The 20,214-nt window shown below is 55.0% G+C and overlaps 3 protein-coding genes across 3 annotated transcripts; 1 reads left to right on the forward strand and 2 right to left on the reverse strand.

Moving 5' to 3' along the window:
- Positions 1 to 1,194: 1,194 nt before the first annotated feature.
- CSUI_008802 (tubulin-tyrosine ligase family protein) lies at positions 1,195 to 6,859 on the forward strand (the record flags this gene model as incomplete). Its single annotated transcript, XM_068068926.1, has 6 exons — positions 1,195 to 1,539; positions 1,949 to 4,308; positions 4,621 to 5,063; positions 5,315 to 5,429; positions 5,529 to 5,754; positions 6,053 to 6,859. Exons 1-6 carry the CDS (start codon positions 1,354 to 1,356, stop codon positions 6,857 to 6,859), a joined length of 4,137 nt encoding a protein of 1,378 aa, XP_067919096.1. The 5' UTR covers positions 1,195 to 1,353.
- On the reverse strand, positions 5,251 to 5,756 carry CSUI_008803 (uncharacterized protein; the record flags this gene model as incomplete). The annotated part of the gene is made up of 1 exon (XM_068068927.1): positions 5,251 to 5,756. A coding segment is annotated over one exon (114 nt), but the record flags the coding sequence as incomplete, so codon positions are not given.
- Positions 6,860 to 7,462: 603 nt separating the features above from the next.
- On the reverse strand, positions 7,463 to 19,853 carry CSUI_008804 (wd g-beta repeat-containing protein). The gene is made up of 18 exons (XM_068068928.1): positions 19,776 to 19,853; positions 19,032 to 19,608; positions 18,092 to 18,143; positions 17,308 to 17,413; positions 16,513 to 16,581; positions 16,280 to 16,399; positions 15,311 to 15,395; positions 15,158 to 15,210; positions 14,987 to 15,041; positions 14,186 to 14,238; positions 13,581 to 13,692; positions 12,775 to 12,882; positions 12,176 to 12,290; positions 11,495 to 11,663; positions 10,509 to 10,577; positions 9,681 to 9,749; positions 9,004 to 9,510; positions 7,463 to 8,881 (listed from the first exon to the last, which is right to left on the reverse strand). The coding sequence occupies exons 2-17, from the start codon at positions 19,138 to 19,140 to the stop codon at positions 9,019 to 9,021; spliced, it is 1,836 nt and encodes a 611-aa protein (XP_067919098.1). The 5' UTR covers positions 19,141 to 19,608; positions 19,776 to 19,853; the 3' UTR covers positions 7,463 to 8,881; positions 9,004 to 9,018.
- Between the last annotated feature and the right edge of the window lie 361 nt (positions 19,854 to 20,214).

A 20,214-nucleotide genomic window follows, 5' to 3' on the forward strand; every position in this document is an offset into this window, starting at 1 on the left:
TATCATCTTAGTCGTGTGACACCGAGCCACGATGGCAAGCGACAGCATGCCCAGGGAACTCGGTGTCCTCAAAGTGTCTTTCGGAACTGGCTAGCTGTCCGTAAAGACCAATGAACCTGACGGAAACGCACGACTCTCAGCAGACTACTGTTTGTCCGGGCACTCCGTCCTCGCAGCGGAATGCATGCAGGGCACGGCTGCAGTGAGGGTGGAGACGGGCTGGCTTAGAGACGGTGGGACGGCGCCTGCATGCAGACCGTCCTCGGCCCCCTCCGTCGCGGACGTGCTTTCTATCGTTCAGCAGGTACGGCTAAGGCTGTCTTTTCTTTCAGAAGTCAAGCGCACGGAGCAGACCGCTGCTTAACTGCTTGCCAACCGTTATTGATGGGGGAATGGGTCAGCCAGTAGAATGAAGTAATTCTGGACGTGTCGATGACATGGACCGCCACACTCGCTGCGCTTTTCAGCCGGGGCTTCTCGGCGGGCCTGGCTCGGGGAGCGCGACGGCGGGCCGAATCAGTCCCACTCAGGCCAGCAGGAGCGACACCTCCGCCACTCAGGCGGCATTTCCGCTCGATCTTCCGGTAAGGGAAGAAATCTACGACCTTGGTAAGGCCACATTTCCAGCAATCCTCACTGCTCCGCTGACTTTGCCCACCGGCACCATCAGAGGGGATTCATGGGCAGATGGAGACAGAGGTGACCTGTGTAACGCGGTTGCTGCAAGATCTTAGAAAGCCCTCATACCTGGTTCATACACGGAGCACAACGCGTGACCGGGAGGCACAGTACTCTGCTTGCCGGCGGCCGTTCACAACACGACGCTCACTAACGCCAGGGCGACTGCGCAGTTGCACCGCACGCGCTACAAGCTGCCTGGAGGAATCAGTTAGGCACCAGCTAGCGCCAACACCAATCGACTTCTCCATCCGGTGCCCGTTAGGGCACAGCAGGATCGCGAGGTTGGAACCTTCGTTCAAGTAAAGCCTTCTATACGCGCGGGTCGATGGGAGCGCCTACCGAAGATCTGCTAGGTCGTAGCTTGCTTGAGACAAATTGTGCTTCCTTCGTGTGCCGCTGCCTACCTACGTTGTAAAAGCTGGGTACTGACACATCCCGCGCAGGTGAAGTGAGCCGCCGAGAAGCCAGGCAGTGTACGTGAGCCCTCGCTCTCCGCTCCAATTGTTACCAGATCTGGAGCAGCTGAAGCTGCTGGGATTGAGACTCGCCGGCCTTCTACAAGACTCGCCGAGCTGTGCTCTCCAAGCAGAAGCCGCTGGCCTGCTCACTCTAGTCGATCTCGAAATAAAGGAACGCGAATCATGTGCACACATCATAACCGACATTATTAGCATGCAATCCGCGCCATCAAACAAGTGCACCGCGTCCCCAGCCCCTGGGGAGAATAAAGGACTGTCTTGCGAGAGACTTCCGGAGGCCACGGGCCAATGCCTTACATCCGTCTCGACACTGACGAGCTCCACCTTCGAAACTGCCGAGTCGACGAGCGAGTCCCAGTCGACAGTCTCCACCTTCGCCGTAAGCGTAGGATGCGAAGTCGCCACGCACTTGGACGTACGAACTCGCTCACACCTCTGAAGTCACTTCTGGTTCCACCGCTTGTGGTGACCACGGCTTCAGGGCACTGTGGGTCGTACTCCTGTTACTTTTTGTGTTGTGCAGTGAGGGCGAGAGACAACTCGCAGCAGCGGGCAGCTCGTCGGCCTGTCTTCTTCATATATCCAGTTCTGCTTTCCGCTGTGCGTCTCCTGGAACTTCGCGACAGGACGTAATGTAGTCTTTGTAGTTTCGTTCCTGGGGCTGTCCCCGCGGGAAGCCTTGCAGGTCAGACAAACCGCTCGCGACGCAGGCTTTTCCCTACTGTGACAGGCGCTGGAGAAGAAATTGTTCGGCGAGAAGGAGTCTTCAACGGGTGCTTCCCTCGCAGACAAACGTCTGCTCATTACTTCAGTTGGCAAAGAGGTGCGTCGTCCGCTCACGTGTTTCGAAAACAAAGAGGACCAGGCCGCCAGCCGCGAACCGAATTAGCAGTTTGCTGTTGCGTCTAACAACAGGAATCGGGGTCGCACCAGAGACGTCCGCCCAGGAGGAGGAAGAAGAAGTTNNGAGGAAGAAGAAGTTGAATGCTCTGGACAGCGTTACGTTAACACAGGACTCCGACAAAAAGCCGCTCATCAGGAAGCTCAAGCAGGCACTATTCCAGCTCAACACCGACGGTAAGAAAGGATGGCATAAGGAATCCTCAAGACCAAGTCGAGGAAGCTTGACATCAAAGGCAAAGACAGCGACTAAGCAATCTTGCCAGAGAGCCAACGCTTCGATTGCAATAGGGGAGTCTGGCTCTCAGGGCCAGCCAGAGCCTCAAGGCAGAGGCGTCGCACGCAACAATGGCAGCCTCGGATGCCGTGGGCTTGACAAGGACACGGTCAGACGGAGAGGCCCTGGAGGAGAGATTCAGAGGCGAAGACAGGCTCCGTCCACGGCTCGCCACTGGGGCCAGTCACCTGACACGCCGTCACAAAATCGGGAGGCTCCTGAATCAGCTCCCGTCGACTCCCGCCAAGCAATGTGTGCAGTCCTCCGCACCTCGCCCGCGCACCCGGATACCAAGTCCCATCCGTCATTTGACCGATTAGATGGGCCACCGGCCTCTGGCTCCGCAGTGCCCGACAAACCTCCAAAACAGTCCGAGAGTCACGTGGGACAACCACGGCTGGTACAACAGTCGCCCTCGGCTCCAACCCCTTCTGGCGGCTGCGATGGGCAGCTCTCTCTTCGAAAAGAGGAGTCTCCCACAAGAGCATCAGTCCGGGCAACTGACCACCAAGGCCAGAGGGGCCGTGCTGGGCCTCTTCAAGGCCACCACCGGTCAACCATCGGTTTGAGTCACCCCGGTGCAGGCTCCGAGGCTAGCAGTGGGAATGGGACCCACCGGTCTCGGGTCTCTTCACATGAAGACGAGCCGTTGGCCAACAACAGGAAGGGTTGTAGGGAAAGCAGATTGACTGCGGGCGTCGACAGCTCTTTTCTAACTTCTCGCCCCCGTTCCCTCTGTGTGCGCGCGGTGACTCGAAGGTCCTCCAGACGATGCGAAAGTGAACTCCGGGGAGAACAGAAGAAGGGGAAAAGCCCTCGCAGGAATTACGAGCGGGTGCCAAGCTGTCGCTCACTCCTCTGGTTTGTCGACCACGATTCTGCGCATCAGTCTATCCGCAACTCCGCACAGGGAGTTATCGGCGCCATCAACAGCGCTCTGAAGGCTATCCAGATTCATAGCAGTCCCGATCCCACTTCAAGTCCAAAAGTCGAAGCGGCCTTGTGTGCCGGCTCGCTGAGTGACGTGCGGCGCGAAACTGGAAGACCGCCTGAAAACATTCAGGACCGACGAACCCCGGAAGTCTGCCTGGAAGACGCAGCAGAAGCAACTTCTCCCAGCCTGCAGAACAGCGCTGGAAACGTAGCCGCGCTCTCATCCTGCGCTAGCATGCTACCAGCATCTGCTGAACCCACCCACCGCTCTGGTCAGGAGCAGAGGGATGACGCTGTTTTCGACGACCCTGAGAGTCCTGTAAGCGTCACGGGCGGAACTGAGTTGCCCCCACTACCGCCTCCGCTTGCGGACGCGACTCTAGAAACTGTGTATAGCTTGCTGGCAGCTGTACATCCAAAGCGGGGGAGCGATGCTGCGCAGGGAGGGCCAGACGTCGGGGTGCTCGGCTCTCTCGAGCTCGGATGGAAAATCCAGGTTGGCACGCAGAACATAGTTGATGCAGCCAATCAGACAATTTCCATAAAAAGCAAAGACGGCGAAACGCCTGAAGATATGTTCATAGTGTCAGAGGGACGCAAAGTCTGGTGCGCCAACGCGGGCATAGCACCTGCACACAACCTTGGGGTTCAGCCCATTCCTTCCCAGGCCGGAGTCTCCCAGAGTGACGCTTTGCAAGATAGCAGGTTCACCTGCCGTTCAGAGGGGGTGACGGCGGTACCCCCAAGCACCAGGCTTGCTATCGAAGAAAGGGAGCTGTCTCCAGATTACTGCCGGCAGTTTCCCACTCTCGGTGACCTTCTCTCAGAGACAGACAGGTCGAGACATGCTGACATCTTCCGGGACCTTCTTGTAAATCATGGAAAGTGCTGCGCAGAAATACAAGCGACCAGCAGCGGGTGTTTCCGGTCCGAAGGACTCGCCGGTGACTCTGGGACCAGGGACGACAGCCCGTCACCGCCAGTACGCTACTACAGAGTCGAACGAAGCCGGCCCGAGGTCTACGAGATTGTCTCTAGGTGAGGAGGTTACGTGCCCTGCGTTCATGACGATCCGGCAGCTGAACGCAGTGCCCTCTATCCGGAGTTGTTTTTGTAGTTGGTGAAAGGAACGCATCTTGCTTCGACAAAAAAAACGCGTTCGCCTTTCGAGCCGCTGGAAGCCTGCCTGCGCGAAGTCAGAGCTGGCCGGCAGACACACGGCACGTGGAAATGCGACAGATCGAACCTTCGGTTCCGGCCTGTTGACCCGCCCCTCGCGGAGTGCAACACTTCCAGCAAGAGATAGTCAATTGCCTCTTGTATACGCTGGCATGTCGCGACTGTCTGCAGCGCGTTCAAGAAAGCTGGGGGCTGGAAACCAACACCGGAGGGGTCTCACTGGGAGTATGCGTGGAACCTACTCTGGACCTGGCAGCGCCCACGGATAGATTACAGCAAGCTGCTCTGTTTCCAGAAGGTCAATCACTTCCCCGAGGGAAGACAACTTACTCGGAAAGACAATTTGAAAAGATGTATAGAACGGTTTCAGAAAGCTGCTGGGAGACGTGTGGACATCTTTCGAATCATTCCAAAGACGTTTCTTTTGCCCAAAGAGTACCCTGCTATGGTGTCGGAAATGTGCGACGACACGCAACAGAAGCGCGTGTGGATTTGCAAGCCCAAAGGTGCGTCACTTCCTCAAGGCGACTGGCTTCCGCGATCAAGCAGGGTTTGCTGGAAGGAGGCACGAGATCCAGGAGGTTCTGATTCGGCTCTTATCGGGATGTTGACATGTTGAGCTCGGACAAACGGGCGACAACCTTAACCCGCCATGTCTTCTTGGTTATAGTAGCATGCTTCAAAATAAAAGCTGTAGTGTCATGCCTCAAACTGTACTCATTGAGTATGAAAGACATTCCTCGTCCACACAACGTAGAGATGCAGCTTCACTTCGACACCAGATCTTTTTCCCTGTAAAACGTCTCTACAACCAGGCGCTCGGAGCCGTCTCTCTGGATGCTCTTCTGTCTGTATGCTGCTGCAGACAGCTCTCGCGGACGAGGTATCTTCTTGACAAACACAATAGAGAGTATCCGCTATACCGATAACGTCATCGTACAGGAATACATAAGTAATCCACTGCTGCTGAACGGCCACAAGTTTGACCTGCGCTTATATGTTCTGGTCACCTCCTTCAACCCGCTCGAGGCCTTTATATACAAGCAGGTATAAGTATGTTCCGTCTCTGGATCTTTTAGCCGCGGGTCTGAAGCTGCTAATAACAGAAAATGGGCTTTCTTCTTCAACGTGAAACGCAGAGTTTTATCTTCGCACCTCCACCTGGCACTTCCACACGAACCTGGCCGCTGCTCAACACTGACCACCAGGCGACTCAGTCTGTCCCCAGAGGGACAATTGCAATACTCTGCCGTAGAGTTCACCGATGTCGCTACGGATCAGACGGGAGCTGAGACAGAAAAGTCTGTGTGGAGCCGGACCCGCGAGCACGAATGAGCATGATTGCTGCGATATGGCAACTACGGTATGCTTTTCCTTTAGATGCTCTCGGGCGAGGCTGCTGTACGTATCTGGCAACGGGCACAGCTGAGCCGAGGTCTATCAAGAAAATAGCGTCATGTTGTACATTGTAGGACAGCGGGGTGCCATCTGTCTTGGTGGCGGCAGAGGTGCTTTTGCTCTACCGCAGAGTGTGGCTGTGTACCGCCACCGTTCTGGCGGGCAAACGTACTAGCGTAGGCCAGTTTGTGTCGTACTTTTGCAGGGTTTCGCGAGAATCGCGCGCATCCCCTTCTCCTTGCAACCGGAATACTTGGGCAACAAGTTAATGCATCTGACGAATGTATCCATCCAGAGCGAGTGGCAAGATGTAACAGACTGCGGATCCGACTCCGACCTGTCCCCCCGTTACGAACCATGCTCTCCGCAATGCAGCCCAGCGGTCCGCACCCCCCTTTCTTCTCGTGTTTCGAAAAAGAAGCAGGGGGAGTTCCTCACTCGGGGTTCCGAATCTGATTGCGGCTCTTTAGGAGTCAGCCGGAGTGCTGGAGGCCAGGCTGTCTGTGCCGATCCTGAGCTGTACCCAAGACGGCAGACAATCGCGGACGAGGACAGAAGTGACCAGGATAAAAGAAGCGATACTAATTGTCCAGCCAGCAAAATCCTTCTGGAGGAGCTACGGCAGCGACTGGAACACAACGGTGTTGACTGGGACGCGCTCTGGCAAAAAATCCTGCTAGTCATCCTAAAGAGTCTGGCATGCTGTGGTGACTTTATTCCGTACAACGCCAATGCTTTTGAGCTCTTCGGGTACGACATTCTCATTGATTCGGACTTCAAACCGTGGCTGATTGAGGTAAACTCGTCTCCATCAATGGGCCAGGAAGACGAGGCGGACCGAAAAGTGAAGCCTCTTCTTATCGAAGATACTCTTCGACTCATCAATCCTCTGCCCTTCGATCGGTCCAAGCTCATAGAGGTAATCGGAAGAGGAGCCCTTGCTGCAGACGTGGTTGCGCTAGCCGGAAGTCCAGGCCAGATTTCATGCCCGGTCCCGTCTGCCTTCCCTTGAACTACTTTTTCGACTGTTCTACATTTTGACAGTTGGATCACCGAAGCGAACGCACGACAGAGTGAAAAGTTTCCTGGGTTCTAACGTCAATAGAACAAGATACCACTGTTGGCAGTGAAAGTACTGTAGCGAGTACCCCCGTGCCGCCAGAGGTGCTGTCGGTTGGGCAAGCGCACTTTCCGCCCAGCTGGAGACACAACGTAGAAAGTGTCCGGGTCCGGGGACAACGCTTGCACACGTGTACGCCTCTGTTCAGCGTAGAATCTGGGCCGCCCCACCAGCGCGAGAAACGCGGCAGAGCGCGCTCCCTCATGGGGGATCTCTGGCAGCACTGACAGCACACCAGAACGTCCTTTCTTACTCTTCAGAATTTCACGGGGCCCTCTACTGCTCGCCAGGAAAGTGGACTCCGCATCGACACCACGGCGACTAATACACGTGTGCATTGCCCGCCCATCTTCCCGGCGGCTTGTGGCAGTCTGTCACCCGAACAAATGGAATGGACATTGGTTTAGTCCAACTGCACCTCCCGTCTTGCTTTTTGGTTGACACCTGAGCAGGTTATCGCTGGCAGGCTCACCGACGTCGTGCCCCAGGAAGCCGCTGGTTTGCATGCGTCACCGCGTCGAGGGCTTGCTTGCCAACAAAATCAGAAAGACAATCAGACCGGTCGTTCGGGGGTCTATACTCACCGGCCGAAAGCTCCCGAAACTGATAAAGCAAGGCCGGTGGTCGATGGCTGGCGTAACGTCAACAGACGTCTCTCCAGAGAACTGTACCAGAAGGACCTCCTCAGTCTCTTCCACAAGGCAAAGCCGAGGGAGTACGGCGACATGCCACCTGAGATGGGGCATTACGAACGAATCGCTCCATCTAGACTATGGTGTCAAGTCCAAACGCTGAAGCAAACGCTCCTCGGCAAAAATCAGTCAAGCCCGAGGTGACTGCATGTAAGAGGCGCCCCTCCAAGGAGCAAGCAAAATCTTCACCCGGGTTTCCTGACCCTCTAATGTAAAGAGGCTCGCGTGCTCGCAAGCCGCAAGTGCAGAGGACACAAACGACACCTTTTTCTGTACAGCTGACGCCAACGTCCAGCCCGCGTGATGCGAAATGGTTGCAGTCGTCCGCAGCTGCCAGTGACCGTCAGAACGCGGCGCTTCTCTGGGCCCAGCCGCTTGCCGAGACTCACCGAAAACGTTGAGTACGCTGCGCTGTCACTGTCGTAAAGAGTTTTCTGATGTGAGGTGCAAGACGGGGAGCAGAAATAAATGCCGTCACGAAGAATGTGACGTGACAGGCGCTCCCACAAAACCACATGTAGATACGCTGGATGTTCTCCGGTCCAAGGGCAGCTCACGAGGGCGGCCAGCAAGACTACTTTTTTGAGTTGGGTAGCCCCATGGAGGTGCGTGTCCTATCCAGCCGTCTGAAACCTCCTCGGCAGCCAGTGGAGATGTTCAGCTAGCTGCTAACAGCTTTCGCGTTGCCGCAAATCGCGTCCTGATCGCTGTCTCGGTGTTAATACTTCCCAGGCTCAAAACGTCTCGGAACCCGGGGTGGATGCCGTGTTTTCTTCCTCTGAAAGGCCTGTCCATTTCCAAGGAAGTGCAGCCAGAGTTGTCTTCGTATCTGGGGGAACTTGACTGGAATGCCTGTCCGATGAAGGGTCTGCACACGTTCCCGTCTTCAGCCGACTTGTCCGGGTCCTGCAACGCAGCGAGGCTATCTAGCAGACTGACCACCAAACATCACGGACTGGCTCGGAATTGCACGTGGTTCCGGCGGAGCCAGTGACTGCTCTTGGCCACAACCAGAACCACGGGGTGACGCACAAGTCGCAACACCGGTTAAACTTTAAGTGAACGCTGGCCGGCGGCTCAAGCAGGCCCCGGTGTCTCCCTTCAAGAATGCACTGAAAACCGCGGGACAAATCAGGAGTACACCGTCTCTTAGCCGGGACTTCCGCCTGTCCGCTATGATCGGCTCGAACCCGGACGGCGCCTTTGCGCGCGAGTGCTGAGCCTACAAGCAGCGGGAAAGAAACAAACCTACATCAGCCAGATCTTTTGGGCCGCCCTTACACCCACACCATGTGATCAGCGCCAGTAGTTGTTAGTTTCTATCTTCGTTCTGCGCGCACCCACCTCCTCAGACGCATCTCAGGTGAAGGCGCTGCGGATGTCATCTAGTTCTTCATCGTCATCCTCACTCTTTGGCCCGAACGGCGTGGGTAATTTTTCCTTAGTAAGACTCGGTGCGCGCGGTCTGCTTGTCGGCTCTCCCGATGTCTTCTCGGCGTTGCCTTGTTTCTGCCCGTCATCGGGAATGGCTCCGGAGCACTCCCAGAAACCGTTCACAGACGTCGCCTTGGAGGTTCCTTTCGCCTGGTTCCCAGAACTGAACAGACTCTCGCCGCTCTTCGGACCGAGTCCGTGAATATCAAATGAACGCTCGGAACTTTGTGATCGCAGAATACCTGGATGGGCCGCGTGCAAGACCGGTGCTGCATCGGATTCCTCTTCGTCTTCAACAAACCCAGCGCGCTCGCCTGTCGGACCTAGGTGATCCAGCCGGGGCTCCTTTGGACTGTCATCGTCTGTAGAGGCGGGCTGCCACAGCTGGAGATCTTTAGCAGGCGGCAGGCGCCACACCTGAAAACAACATGCGGAGTGCGCACGCGAATGAGAGAACCACGCTTCTATCACTGCTACCGCGCTTTGGCTATTCTCGAATTTGTGGCATGTGGCAACATCCTGGACTGTCACAGCTTGGCGAAACGGGTGCCGTACCCGCCAATCGCCGCAGCAGTTCCACGGCTTACCTTCGTGTTACCGCTGTCTCCGCCAGATATTATGATGTCAGCGCGGTCCGTAAAAGCGAGATGATGGACCTCCGAGTCGCATTGTGCCGCACAAACCACAAAAGGCGACAGCTTCATGAACACTCAGAGCGAAGCACCTTTACAGCACAGAAGCTGAAAACTATCACCCGCACTCCGGCGCGAAAGAAAATCTTGGCGGGGTGCCAAGAAAGATTGAAACGCCGGTTAGCTACACAGTGTTGTGTGGCCCTCACAGCGAGACACCTATCACATCCAACACTACGGTTGTGCAGTCCGAGGCTAGTCGTTGTGTGCTCTGTCCGCGCTGCTGTAATACCGGAGTTGGTGCCGAATCTGATAGCTTGCGTACAGTCTCACCACCGAATTAGTGAACCCCGCGGGTGTTGACACTGATAAGGAAATACTGTTTTTCCAGGACGGAACCAGGGGCATACGGCTTGACACGACACCACATTTTTCTAGAACAACGACTGCGGCAGAATTGAAATGGATCGCAATATTCCAGGTGAAAAAGGGGTCACTGCGCTGTCCCACGGAACTATGGCATCGCAACGGCAGGTTCAGGCCTGCAGTAAACACGTTGCGGACGCAGCGAGCACCAACTCTCCGCGGTCAACCTGATCTTCAGCATAAAGTATGCAGGGAAACTTCGAGGCTGGGCCCCTCACACCACCGCGGAAGAGAACGGAGAACTTTTCTCAGCTTTCTACAAAGTGTGACGTTACGGCAGCTGCTCTAGATCTACTGGGGATCTACGCGGTAGTGCTTCTTCCGTTACCAATCTCAGTGCTTGCCTTGGCTGCCTACCCCTCCTCCGTGGGCTTCCCACACGCACAGTGGCTGCCCGCTGTCGATAGACCACCAAGCGATGGCCGGCTGGACACAACACAAGAAGTCAGAAGCGTGCCTGCAAGTGCAGCAAGTTTCTTTTCAACGACGAAGAAAAAGAACCTAAACCTACAAAGAGATAACACTCGACGAGCCTAACCAACAGAGGCAGTGGGAGCAAAGCGCTATACTGATGAACATGGAATACAGTCCGGGGATGCACTGTAGCGTATATAGCACCCATCTGCCCCCGTGAGGCAGTCTGTTGCACGCTGGATGGGTATACTCCCGTCTACACAACTCACCTCCGGCTGATAAAGAAACGATACAACAAGTACTATGTCGTTTTAACAGCAACTCCAATTTCTTCAGGAAAAAAGGAAAAGCGGAGATACTGTCGCTCGCGATCCAAGCTTTTTAGTGGTGGTGGTGGTGGTGGTCAGCTGCTGCTACTTGCGCTGACCCGTGTCGACGTACAGGATCCGTGCACCGTGCTCTTTAGCACACGCAGAAAAGGTGCTGCACCGCCAAGGGGAAGGCCTGAATCTGTTAGTTCTCTTCTCTAGACCATAACACCCGGCCTGGGCGGGAAAGCTCTGTTCCCTTCTCCGGCACGACGGACTGCGCCACCAGTGAGTGCACCGCATATGGTCACGGGGGTCAAGTCCTTCTTGACTTGGAAAAGCAGTTTGGTAGCTCGTCGGTTCATGGCCCGGTCACTTAAGCGTATGTAGTTTTACAAGTGAGTTCTACTCTCTTCAGCATAAACGGCATCTTACTGGGTCGATAATGAAACTGAGACAGGGACGTGTTCGGAGAGAAGCAGCCAGCTCCAAATTCGATAGCGATGTAACAACTAACCTCGTATCTTCTCATAAACTTGCTATATTACAGCTAGGACGACCCGCGTCAGTCAGCCTGTCGCGAATACCTGCGTGAAGGCATGTTGTCTGAACTCAGCTTACATCGTAACCAACGAAAAGGCGTTTCTCCAAGGAATCGTAAGCCATGGACAGCACCGGGGAAGGGCTGTCTCGGAGCGTCAGAATGGCGACCTTAGAGAACTTTTGCTCCGCTCGTCTCTGCTCGATGCTAATGACCGACACGTACTCGCCATGGCCCACAAACAGATACCTGAAGAAAAAACATACACGCGACCCCAGTCGTCAAAAGTATGGGTGGGTTCAGCGTCTTTCTCGGAGTGTGGTTCAGACAACGCTGAAAGAGGAGAGTCTTTTCAATGCGACTGTTTGTTCTCTGTCACGAACAGACGCGCAATATGCTCTCGCAGTAGTTTCAGCAGCGGTAGCCGTGCCCGTGGAGGCTGAGGAAGGAGTAACGGCCCAACTAAAGGTACGGAAGTGCACGGAACTTATACGCGAAGGAACAATCACGCGCCTGACACCCACGAACACCGGGAAGCTGGCTGACCAAACGGCCCTCGTTCGCCACTACCTGCCTGCAGCAGGCGCCGTGAAAGCACCCTTACGAAGACCCTGCTGTTTGGCTGACCGGAGGAAACCACAACAGCGACTGGCGCTCAGATAGGACATCTTCAAAGGATCTTCACAAACTGACAAAAAAGAGTGAGCCCTGCCTCCCCGAGGCCGCGAAAGCTGGGCCAGAACAGCAAGTGCTCGCCTTACATCTTATCCATACAAAGGGCTTCGACGGGATAAACGGGATGGACTGTCAAACCCTGTACGAATGTGGGTGGGTTATTCTTGACGCCGTACACGAGAACCTGTCCGCCTGACGTGCCTGAGTGGAGAGTAACCGCCGCACATTGAAGAAGCAACCAGGCGAATGATCCTAGACTATCCTCTTGTGGCGCCCTGTAAGAAAGTCGTTCTGTGTACCCTCACCTCGGGGCTTCATCGAACCCGGCTTCCGAAAAGAAGTCTCGATGACACGCGGTGCACAGAACAGAATGGGGTAGTTACAAGTCAGAACTGAATCCACTTTACAGCTTCCTCTGAGCAACGGACGCTCTCCGTCGAGAAAAGCCTGTGGTTCTGAGAGCGACACCTATTGGAGTGGAGTAGCCCGCGCAACAATCCACGGACAGTGTGCTCCCTTTTCGCACCCCGCTGAGCCAATGAAGTCTTTTGCGTTTTGTGGGTCGCGGATTCTCCCCCCCAGAATCACCGGACACCTGTGCGAAGTGAACACCGCAATCCCCCACGCTGGTCAGAAGGTGAGAAAAATGGAAATAGAGGGAAATGCCAATCTGTGCCTGACTCACCAAGATAAGCTGTGTCGCTTTCATCATCAAAGTGCCCCACGGTCAAATGAACCCCGCTTCCCAGCCGCTTTGTCAACCTCCCGCCGGACAGCACCTGATGATTGCCGACTGAAGAGAAAAGACGCCCGTCAGCAGAGTCAGAAAACGAGCAGAGATCAGCAGCCCCAAGAAATGACAGCCTCAAAGAGCTCAAAGACGCACAAGCTTTGAGATGGAAGCAATGCGACCTGCCTCTCCGGATACCACAGGGGCGCTTTTCATGAAGACACGAACCCCACGGAAGGACACAAGGACGCAAGAGACAGAGACACCTTGCAGCAGAGACAGTACAGGTGCTGACGTAGCTCCTAGGTGTTGGAATTGCGCAGGGACACCTAGCGCAAAAACGAATCCTAGTTCCAGCGGACACCTCTGAACATAGTCAGAAACGGGTGGAGACTGTACTCGCAGCGCTAATTCGGTCCGGAACAAATTTCGCTTGAGAGAAGCTACTGCCACACTTCCTCGCCAGCCTCACCATACAGCGGGAAAAGCACGGTGCCTCTAGGGTTTGACGAGATTTGTTCCAGAACCTGCCAGGATTGTTTGATGAACCCTAAACAAGCCGGGGATGAGAAAATGCTGTGAAACAGAAACTGCTATTCTACGCCCTAGCACACCGTCCTCAAATGGAAGTACATAGGCTGCTGCCCCAAAGACGTGTGGAGCAAGAACCCCGAATGACCCCAGCGACCTTCTCGGCAGGCTCACGCGAAGTACAAACAGGAGCTGCGGAAGGGAGACTTCCACTCTGCCGACAATCTTACTTTCGACAACGCGTATCGCCCCATCGAAGCCAAGTGAGAGCAAACGTTTCTGCTTTGACTTGCCCGACACCAAGTGCATGACGGCGGCGGTGTGAAGATCCAGTTCTTTCACCTACCGACAAAAGCACCCTCCACTCCAAAGGGAATGATCGTGACATTGTCTCCGCAGTGGTCCCCTTCGGTATGATGTTTCCTCACGATGATACGATACAAAGTCTGGAACAAAAACTACTGCGTGGAAAATACACCAACTCCGGAGGCATGTGGAGCAGCCTTCGAACCCTCACGCTTCGAGTGGGGGGCCGTAAGCCTTCGACCCGTCTCTGTCGCCAACGGAAAATGAATACGCATGCAGACCGTACGCAGGACTAACGCTGAGACTTCAGGACAAAGTGCTGACACTTTGGACAAACAGCTGGGTCCCTACTGAATTTTTGTAGGGGAAAGTGTTCTCGAAGGCTCCCGATACATTCCGTGTTCCTTGCGATTCGGTCTAGCGTAACCCGAATGACACATTCATCGGGCGTGGTTGGATAAACCTGTTAAGGCTGAAGCTGTCTGTCTAGGCCCCCCTCGTCCTCGCTACTCCCCGGTGATTCCCCCACCTTCTCGATTTTGAGCTCCTCAGTGTCGAACAAATACACCGCGACCTTGCCATCTGAGCGCAGAACAGAATGACCGCGACTTTATACTCATTCTACACCTTACATACTCGCCCGGGTCCACCAACGAGAGAGCACGTCAACGGCTCCCTACGCGCCGCAAGGGCCCGCGGACTAACAAGAGACTACACTGGAAAAACGGACGACGCCACGATCTTGCTGAGGACACGGTCTGCGTAAAGAGGAGAGCCGCTTAGTGTTGCAGTAACGAGACAGGTTCACCGGTTCCCCACAGACCAGAAACACAGAGAGAAACGTCAGTAGTGTAGAGGTGTTCCAAGTAGCCCAGCAACTAAAAAGGGTCCCTCTGTGAAACGAATGTGCGCACGATCACTCATTGAGAGCGCGGCAGCGCACAAATGGTCAGACAGTTTGCGAGCGTCACCGCAGCTGAGGTCGCCGGACGAGGCGACCTCCGGCTCAGCTTGGTCTCTCATATTGCAATTCCCGAATGACGACCGGAGAGTGTGTGCTTGGAAGAGACCAGGCACATGGCGTTTACGGCGACCTCCGAGGCTGGGACAAGGAAACCACGCGGTCGCATCGCTTCTGACCTGGCACCTGGTATATCAAGAATCCTGTGCCTCTTACGGTAACCCGGCTACGAACAACGTTTTTCAGATCGCCATTTGACTTTCGTCCTGCCGCAGATGAGAGCGAGGTCGGCCGAGTACCGGGAGTTCGTTCGCAACGCTAGCCGTCATGTTGGCCGCTAGTGTTGTCTAGTATGCAAAGCGCGCCTACCGTCGTGTCCTGCAAAAAGTTGGTTGGTGGCCTCGTCCAGCAACAAGCAACGGACCTGAGCGAAGGCAGACGGAGTTGGCGTGCGACATATACTCTTGCCGCTAATCAGTACGTGGACGTATGTATGTGAAGAGTGGCGTTACTTGGCTGAATGTATCTTGCTTTGCTTACCTTCGCCTGTGTTTTCAAAGATTGCATTAAAGACAACGAGTTCACGTTTGCATCTGCAGCAGATTGGCAAGCCAGGACAACTAACAAGATTGGATGAAGGATTGGGCGAACACGCTAGTACGTCCGAGTGCATTAATATTCACCAGAACACACCTGTAGCCCAAACGTTGATCATGCCGAACTCATCGGGCTCGACAAGGCTCCAAAGACGGCCTAGCCGGAAAAGACCTGTCTTATCCTGCACGCATTCAAAAAAAATCAAGAGCGCTGGAAATGCTTCCTCCCCACCACAATTCGAGCTCACAGAAGGACGAGCATTTACGCGACGGTCGCGACACCCCGGCCACTGGTTGACCCGTTCTTCTCCCCCCTCCGAGAACTTACGACTCCTTCCAGCCAAAGTCTTCGCAGCTCCTACAGTTAGCACTCGGCCTGTCTAAAGGAGACGATAAGAAATGTAATTGCTTTGGACAGACCGCATGACGCCAAGGGGCGGTACCGACTATTTAGAAAATCAGATAGGGGAAGAGGGCGGAATGGCATCTGAATGCCGAGGTGGGCGGAAAAATGCTCCAGCCTGTACAACTTCGAAGAGATCAGGGCGAGATGACCTCCTTCACGTGATGTTTCCAGGGGGGGGGGTTTGACTCAGAAATACTCTTTGCCAGCCGTGACTACACGCATCCTTACAGCAGACCTAGCACCTACTACAGTTCGAAACTTCACACGAAGCAGCTACGTCTGTAGTCTAGAGCTCTCGTAGGCCTCACTGAGCGTCGTTCTTTGAAGAACAGCAGAAGGCAGTGTTTCCCTGATGACAATCTCCCTGAACCAATAACTCTTCTGTCTGGTTTATCTGAATGGAAGAGCACTTCGGGGGAAATGCATGCGGCGGGAATTATTCTTCATCTCACATAGTCACCTTGGTGAAACCTTCTCACTGTATGTCGCTGTGCTCAGAATTCATTGAGAAAATCGTGCGGCCACCAACTAAACATAGCATTCATTACCGGGACACGCAGTGCTGTCTACCAGATAGCTTCGAACCCGAGGAATGAAAACACAATAGCCGATGACGACAGAGACGCTCCTGTCGAGGAAGACTAGTGCAGCCAGGCTCACCTCGTGGCTGACAAAGACAACTCTGTTGACTGGAGAGAACGCAATCGACGAAACGGCGAATCGCTGCACCCCCGTGCTGCAGAGACACGATGGCCGTAGATGAGGGATATTCAGGCTTGCCTGTTCACATGTCAACAGTACAAAGACTGACTTATGAAACTAAAGCCATCGACAAATCAGTCAGAAGCCGAGCACTATCCAGGAACCGAGCATCCCCAGCCCCATCTCCGTACCTGTTCGGCGAAGAGGAGAAAATCAAGGACGACGGGTGACGTGCGGGTGTCGGGCCGCCGCAACAGTTCCTGCGCTCAGAGGCACGTCAAATTAAACAAACCGAGCTCATAACACATCATGCAGCCGTGGCTGCCTAAACTCGCCTTAGGCCTGGAGCGTTCGTCATTCACTCACTCCTCCAAACAATCCGACGGAGAAGTCCACCTACCGTGCACCGGCCAGCAACCAAGTAGTACCCGGCTACTCTGCTCTGTCCCTGCACGACTTCCCAGAGTTCTGGCTACGGTAGTAAGTTTTACCACGGTTCAGCTGGGGGCGATATCCGTGTTCACAAAGGAGCGCAATCTGGCTGAAGCACTGCTGCCCAAGTCCGTACACAGGTGTAACTCGCCGCTGGCCAGCTTCGTTTTTCATGCCGTTCTTCCATGGGTGACCCGAACTCGAGATGATCACGAGGCACACACGAAAGACTTTCATCGTGGCCGCCGCCCCTCTCTCTCTCCGACTGGGAAACCCCTAGTCGGGATCCTCAGGAACTACGTGCGACCAGATGGGGATGCGCTGACAGAAGCGGTCGCCCCCACGTGAAATAGCATGCTCCCCTCACTCCCGGCAAGCCACGGTTCGTGGCTCCTCCAGGAATCCGCAAATGCACCACAACTCGCAGGAAGGCCGACAAAAAGCAAACTCAATACCAGCACCTCTGAGGTAGACTGCGCAGCAACGAGCACGTGGACAGAGCAGCAAGAAGACCTTGGATTTTTACAGCTGCTATTCTTGGCACGCGTGCTTACTAGCAAGAAGTATTGCAGCCTGTGTCTTCGATCTGCGAGGGTTCGGGGGTCTTGTGGAGGCCCAGCAACAGTCTTTGGAGGGAGGGGCGGCAGAGCGCAGTGACCGCTGACAGTTCCACAGAAAGGGGCACACGGTCGTCTTAGCATCAAAGCTTAGCCTACGCGAAGGCGAATTTGCTATTTTGACCTCCCGTGCCAACCGAACTCCGAGGGGAGGTAGGCCCTTCTCGGGAAACACACATGGCTACACCTCCTCATACCTGCGTCAGACTACTCCTGCTCATCCGTGCAGTCTGCAGCATCATCGAGCGGGACCAGCGGATGAGCGCAGTAAAGGCTACAAGAGAAGAAGCTGGAAGGGAGAAAGTGAAACGGGAAGGACGTCTGTCTCGGGACAGCCAGTTGGGCTGAGGCATCAGCAACGTAGCGCAACTCGGCTGACCCCGCACTCGGTAAGCAAACGGACTAGAAATAGGATTTGGCTCCGAGACTGCTACAAGCTCAAGGAAGGCTACCATCTCATTTCACGAGCGCAACGCTCTCAAACTACAGTCCTCTTTCAAACCAAATGCATGACACTGCTACCCATTCCACAACTCCCGGGCAAAAGTGACTCCCCTGTGTACAAACGTTTCTCCTGAGAAACGCGAGGAGCATCTTCAGTTGGGGTGTGTTCCCATTACAGATAACAGAACGCCACCAGCCTTTTTGGCACAGCCCAAGGCACTACACTCCGACCACGACAGCCAGTCAGCCCGTGCTTCGGCGGGTGCAATCAGCTTACTCTCTCGTAAGGTCCCGGTACAGCTGGGCAAACTGGCTGTATCGACGCCACACTGTTGATGCAGAAGGAGTACACACACGGCGCGGTGCACGCAAGAATGGCTTTCGGCCACTCGAACACTTGACCGCTACGTCACACGCAGCTCTGGAAGACGGAAAAGTGACCCCTTTAGCTTCAAGATGAGAAGGTAAAAGACCAGAATACAGTCGCTAAACCCCCAAGGCTACGCCTCCTTCACGTGTCAAGCGTGCACGGTCTTGCTAAACTGGCAAGGAGGAAGCGGTTTGACACTGTTATCGCACACCAAAGTAAGCGCGCTTCGCGAGGTACAGGATGTCCAGAAGAACTGACGCAAGTGTGGTATAACTGACCGCGTTTCTAGACGCGAGGTGACAACGCAGCTGGTGTAACTGAAGACTAGTCGCCCCCCATAGTATTGGTCACAAGTAGATCTCGGAGTTCCGCCAGAGACTCAAGATTCGAACAACGCTATACCACAGCAACTAGCGGCCTGTGGGACCGTGACACTTCTACCTAATCCCGACTGCTCTAGGACGGACCGGCATGCTCGGACAGCGACAGATACACTGGCCTAAAAACTCCACGAGCAGCTCCACCCCGTGATAGGGCCGCAAACGGAACGCCCGCCGCGGACGCGGCCATCCACTCGTCCTAGCTGCGAGTTACGACCCTAAGTCTACAAGCACTGGCATGGACGATACTTCCGTCAAGCATTTTTGGCCTAAGTGAGATGAAATAGCGCGTCTTCACTCAAGGGTTGGCTTCCCAACCGGTGGCTTGACCTGCCTCGGTCGCTGAGGGTGTCCTACAGTCGCTGATAAGTAGACCCAGACCCATCCCTTCGTTCGGCTATGTGCGGAGCCATGCACGGTAACCCCGCCCTTCTAAGCGTGCTCGCCGCTGGAAGCGCATCACGTACCATCCCAGGAAAGTTTGCCATACTCCACAGTCACCAAGTACGCAACTGGTCCTCCCTCTTCGGTAATCTGGTAGCTCGGCACCGCCACTTTGAGCCTGGAAATGTCCATTCTGGCAATTGTCGTACGGTGGGTCCCTCTTGGCTCTGCTTCAGAATGACGGTTTCGCCTTAAATTCCCCGACAGCGGGTACACTTCGCATGTAGGACTTCTGCATACCTCTACTGTCCTGACGGCTACTGGAAGGGGCCCGCGCTCAACTCTCTCCGCCAGCAGTCTTCCACACTGAAGCCGCTCGGAACTTCTTGTTGGTGTTGGCGGAATGCAAGCGCAGCCAACAGGCAGCAACTACGAGAGTAGACGCCCCAGCAAATGAAAGAAATGCGATGACTTGCGAAATCAGGGTACGGTTCAGCAAGGCAACGAGCAACAATTGCCCTTGACGTTGGAGAGCGGGGCCGCAGGATCAGCCGCGACATCCAATGTCAAAGACATCACTTCCGCAGATTTTCCTCGCTCACCCCCCGCCGGAGACAGCATGGAACATGTTTGTGCTTCTGGCTCGAGTACCTCACGGTCCTGCGGAAAAAGGCACGCCCGCACGCGGCGCTCCGTCTCCTGTCATCAGTGATAAGAAAGACGTGACAGGCATGTCCAGAGAAGAAATGACTGCGCTTACTAGCTCCTGAAGGGTTCCACGTTCGATTCACCGCTGTCGCTTCTGCATTGTATGCAGGCCGGCTCACCTGGCCCGACCGCTGCGGAGTCCTTGACAAGTGTCCTGACAGAAGTAGCGCGAGAACCGGGATCGGGCACTGAAGGTCAGCTTACGCGTTAGAAGGCAGTGAAAAGTGTGTCGCTCAGCGTCCAAAAGAGAAAGAAGAACAAAAACACTTCACATTGGTTCGGGCCGCTTGTCCGCTGCGGTCACACAACCCGCTTGTAACCCCGCTGGGGGGTCAAACTACGGTGCCAGCCATGGGTTCCCCAGTCCTGGTCATGCAGTGAAGCACGTGCTCATGCGGCTCACGAGTACTGGATCATCAGCTGGGGGAATCCAAAATATCCACTTTTGTCCAGCACTAAAGTGGAGACAAGTCTTCCCGCCTCTGCACCCAGCTGCACGGTGTCTCAGTAAGTACGCCTGCCAAAGCCGGCGGCCTAGCTCTGGTACTTCGTAACGCC

The sequence above is a fragment of the Cystoisospora suis genome, assembly GCF_002600585.1.
Source record: "Cystoisospora suis strain Wien I chromosome Unknown contig_5044, whole genome shotgun sequence".
Taxonomy (NCBI): Eukaryota; Apicomplexa; class Conoidasida; order Eucoccidiorida; family Sarcocystidae; genus Cystoisospora; species Cystoisospora suis.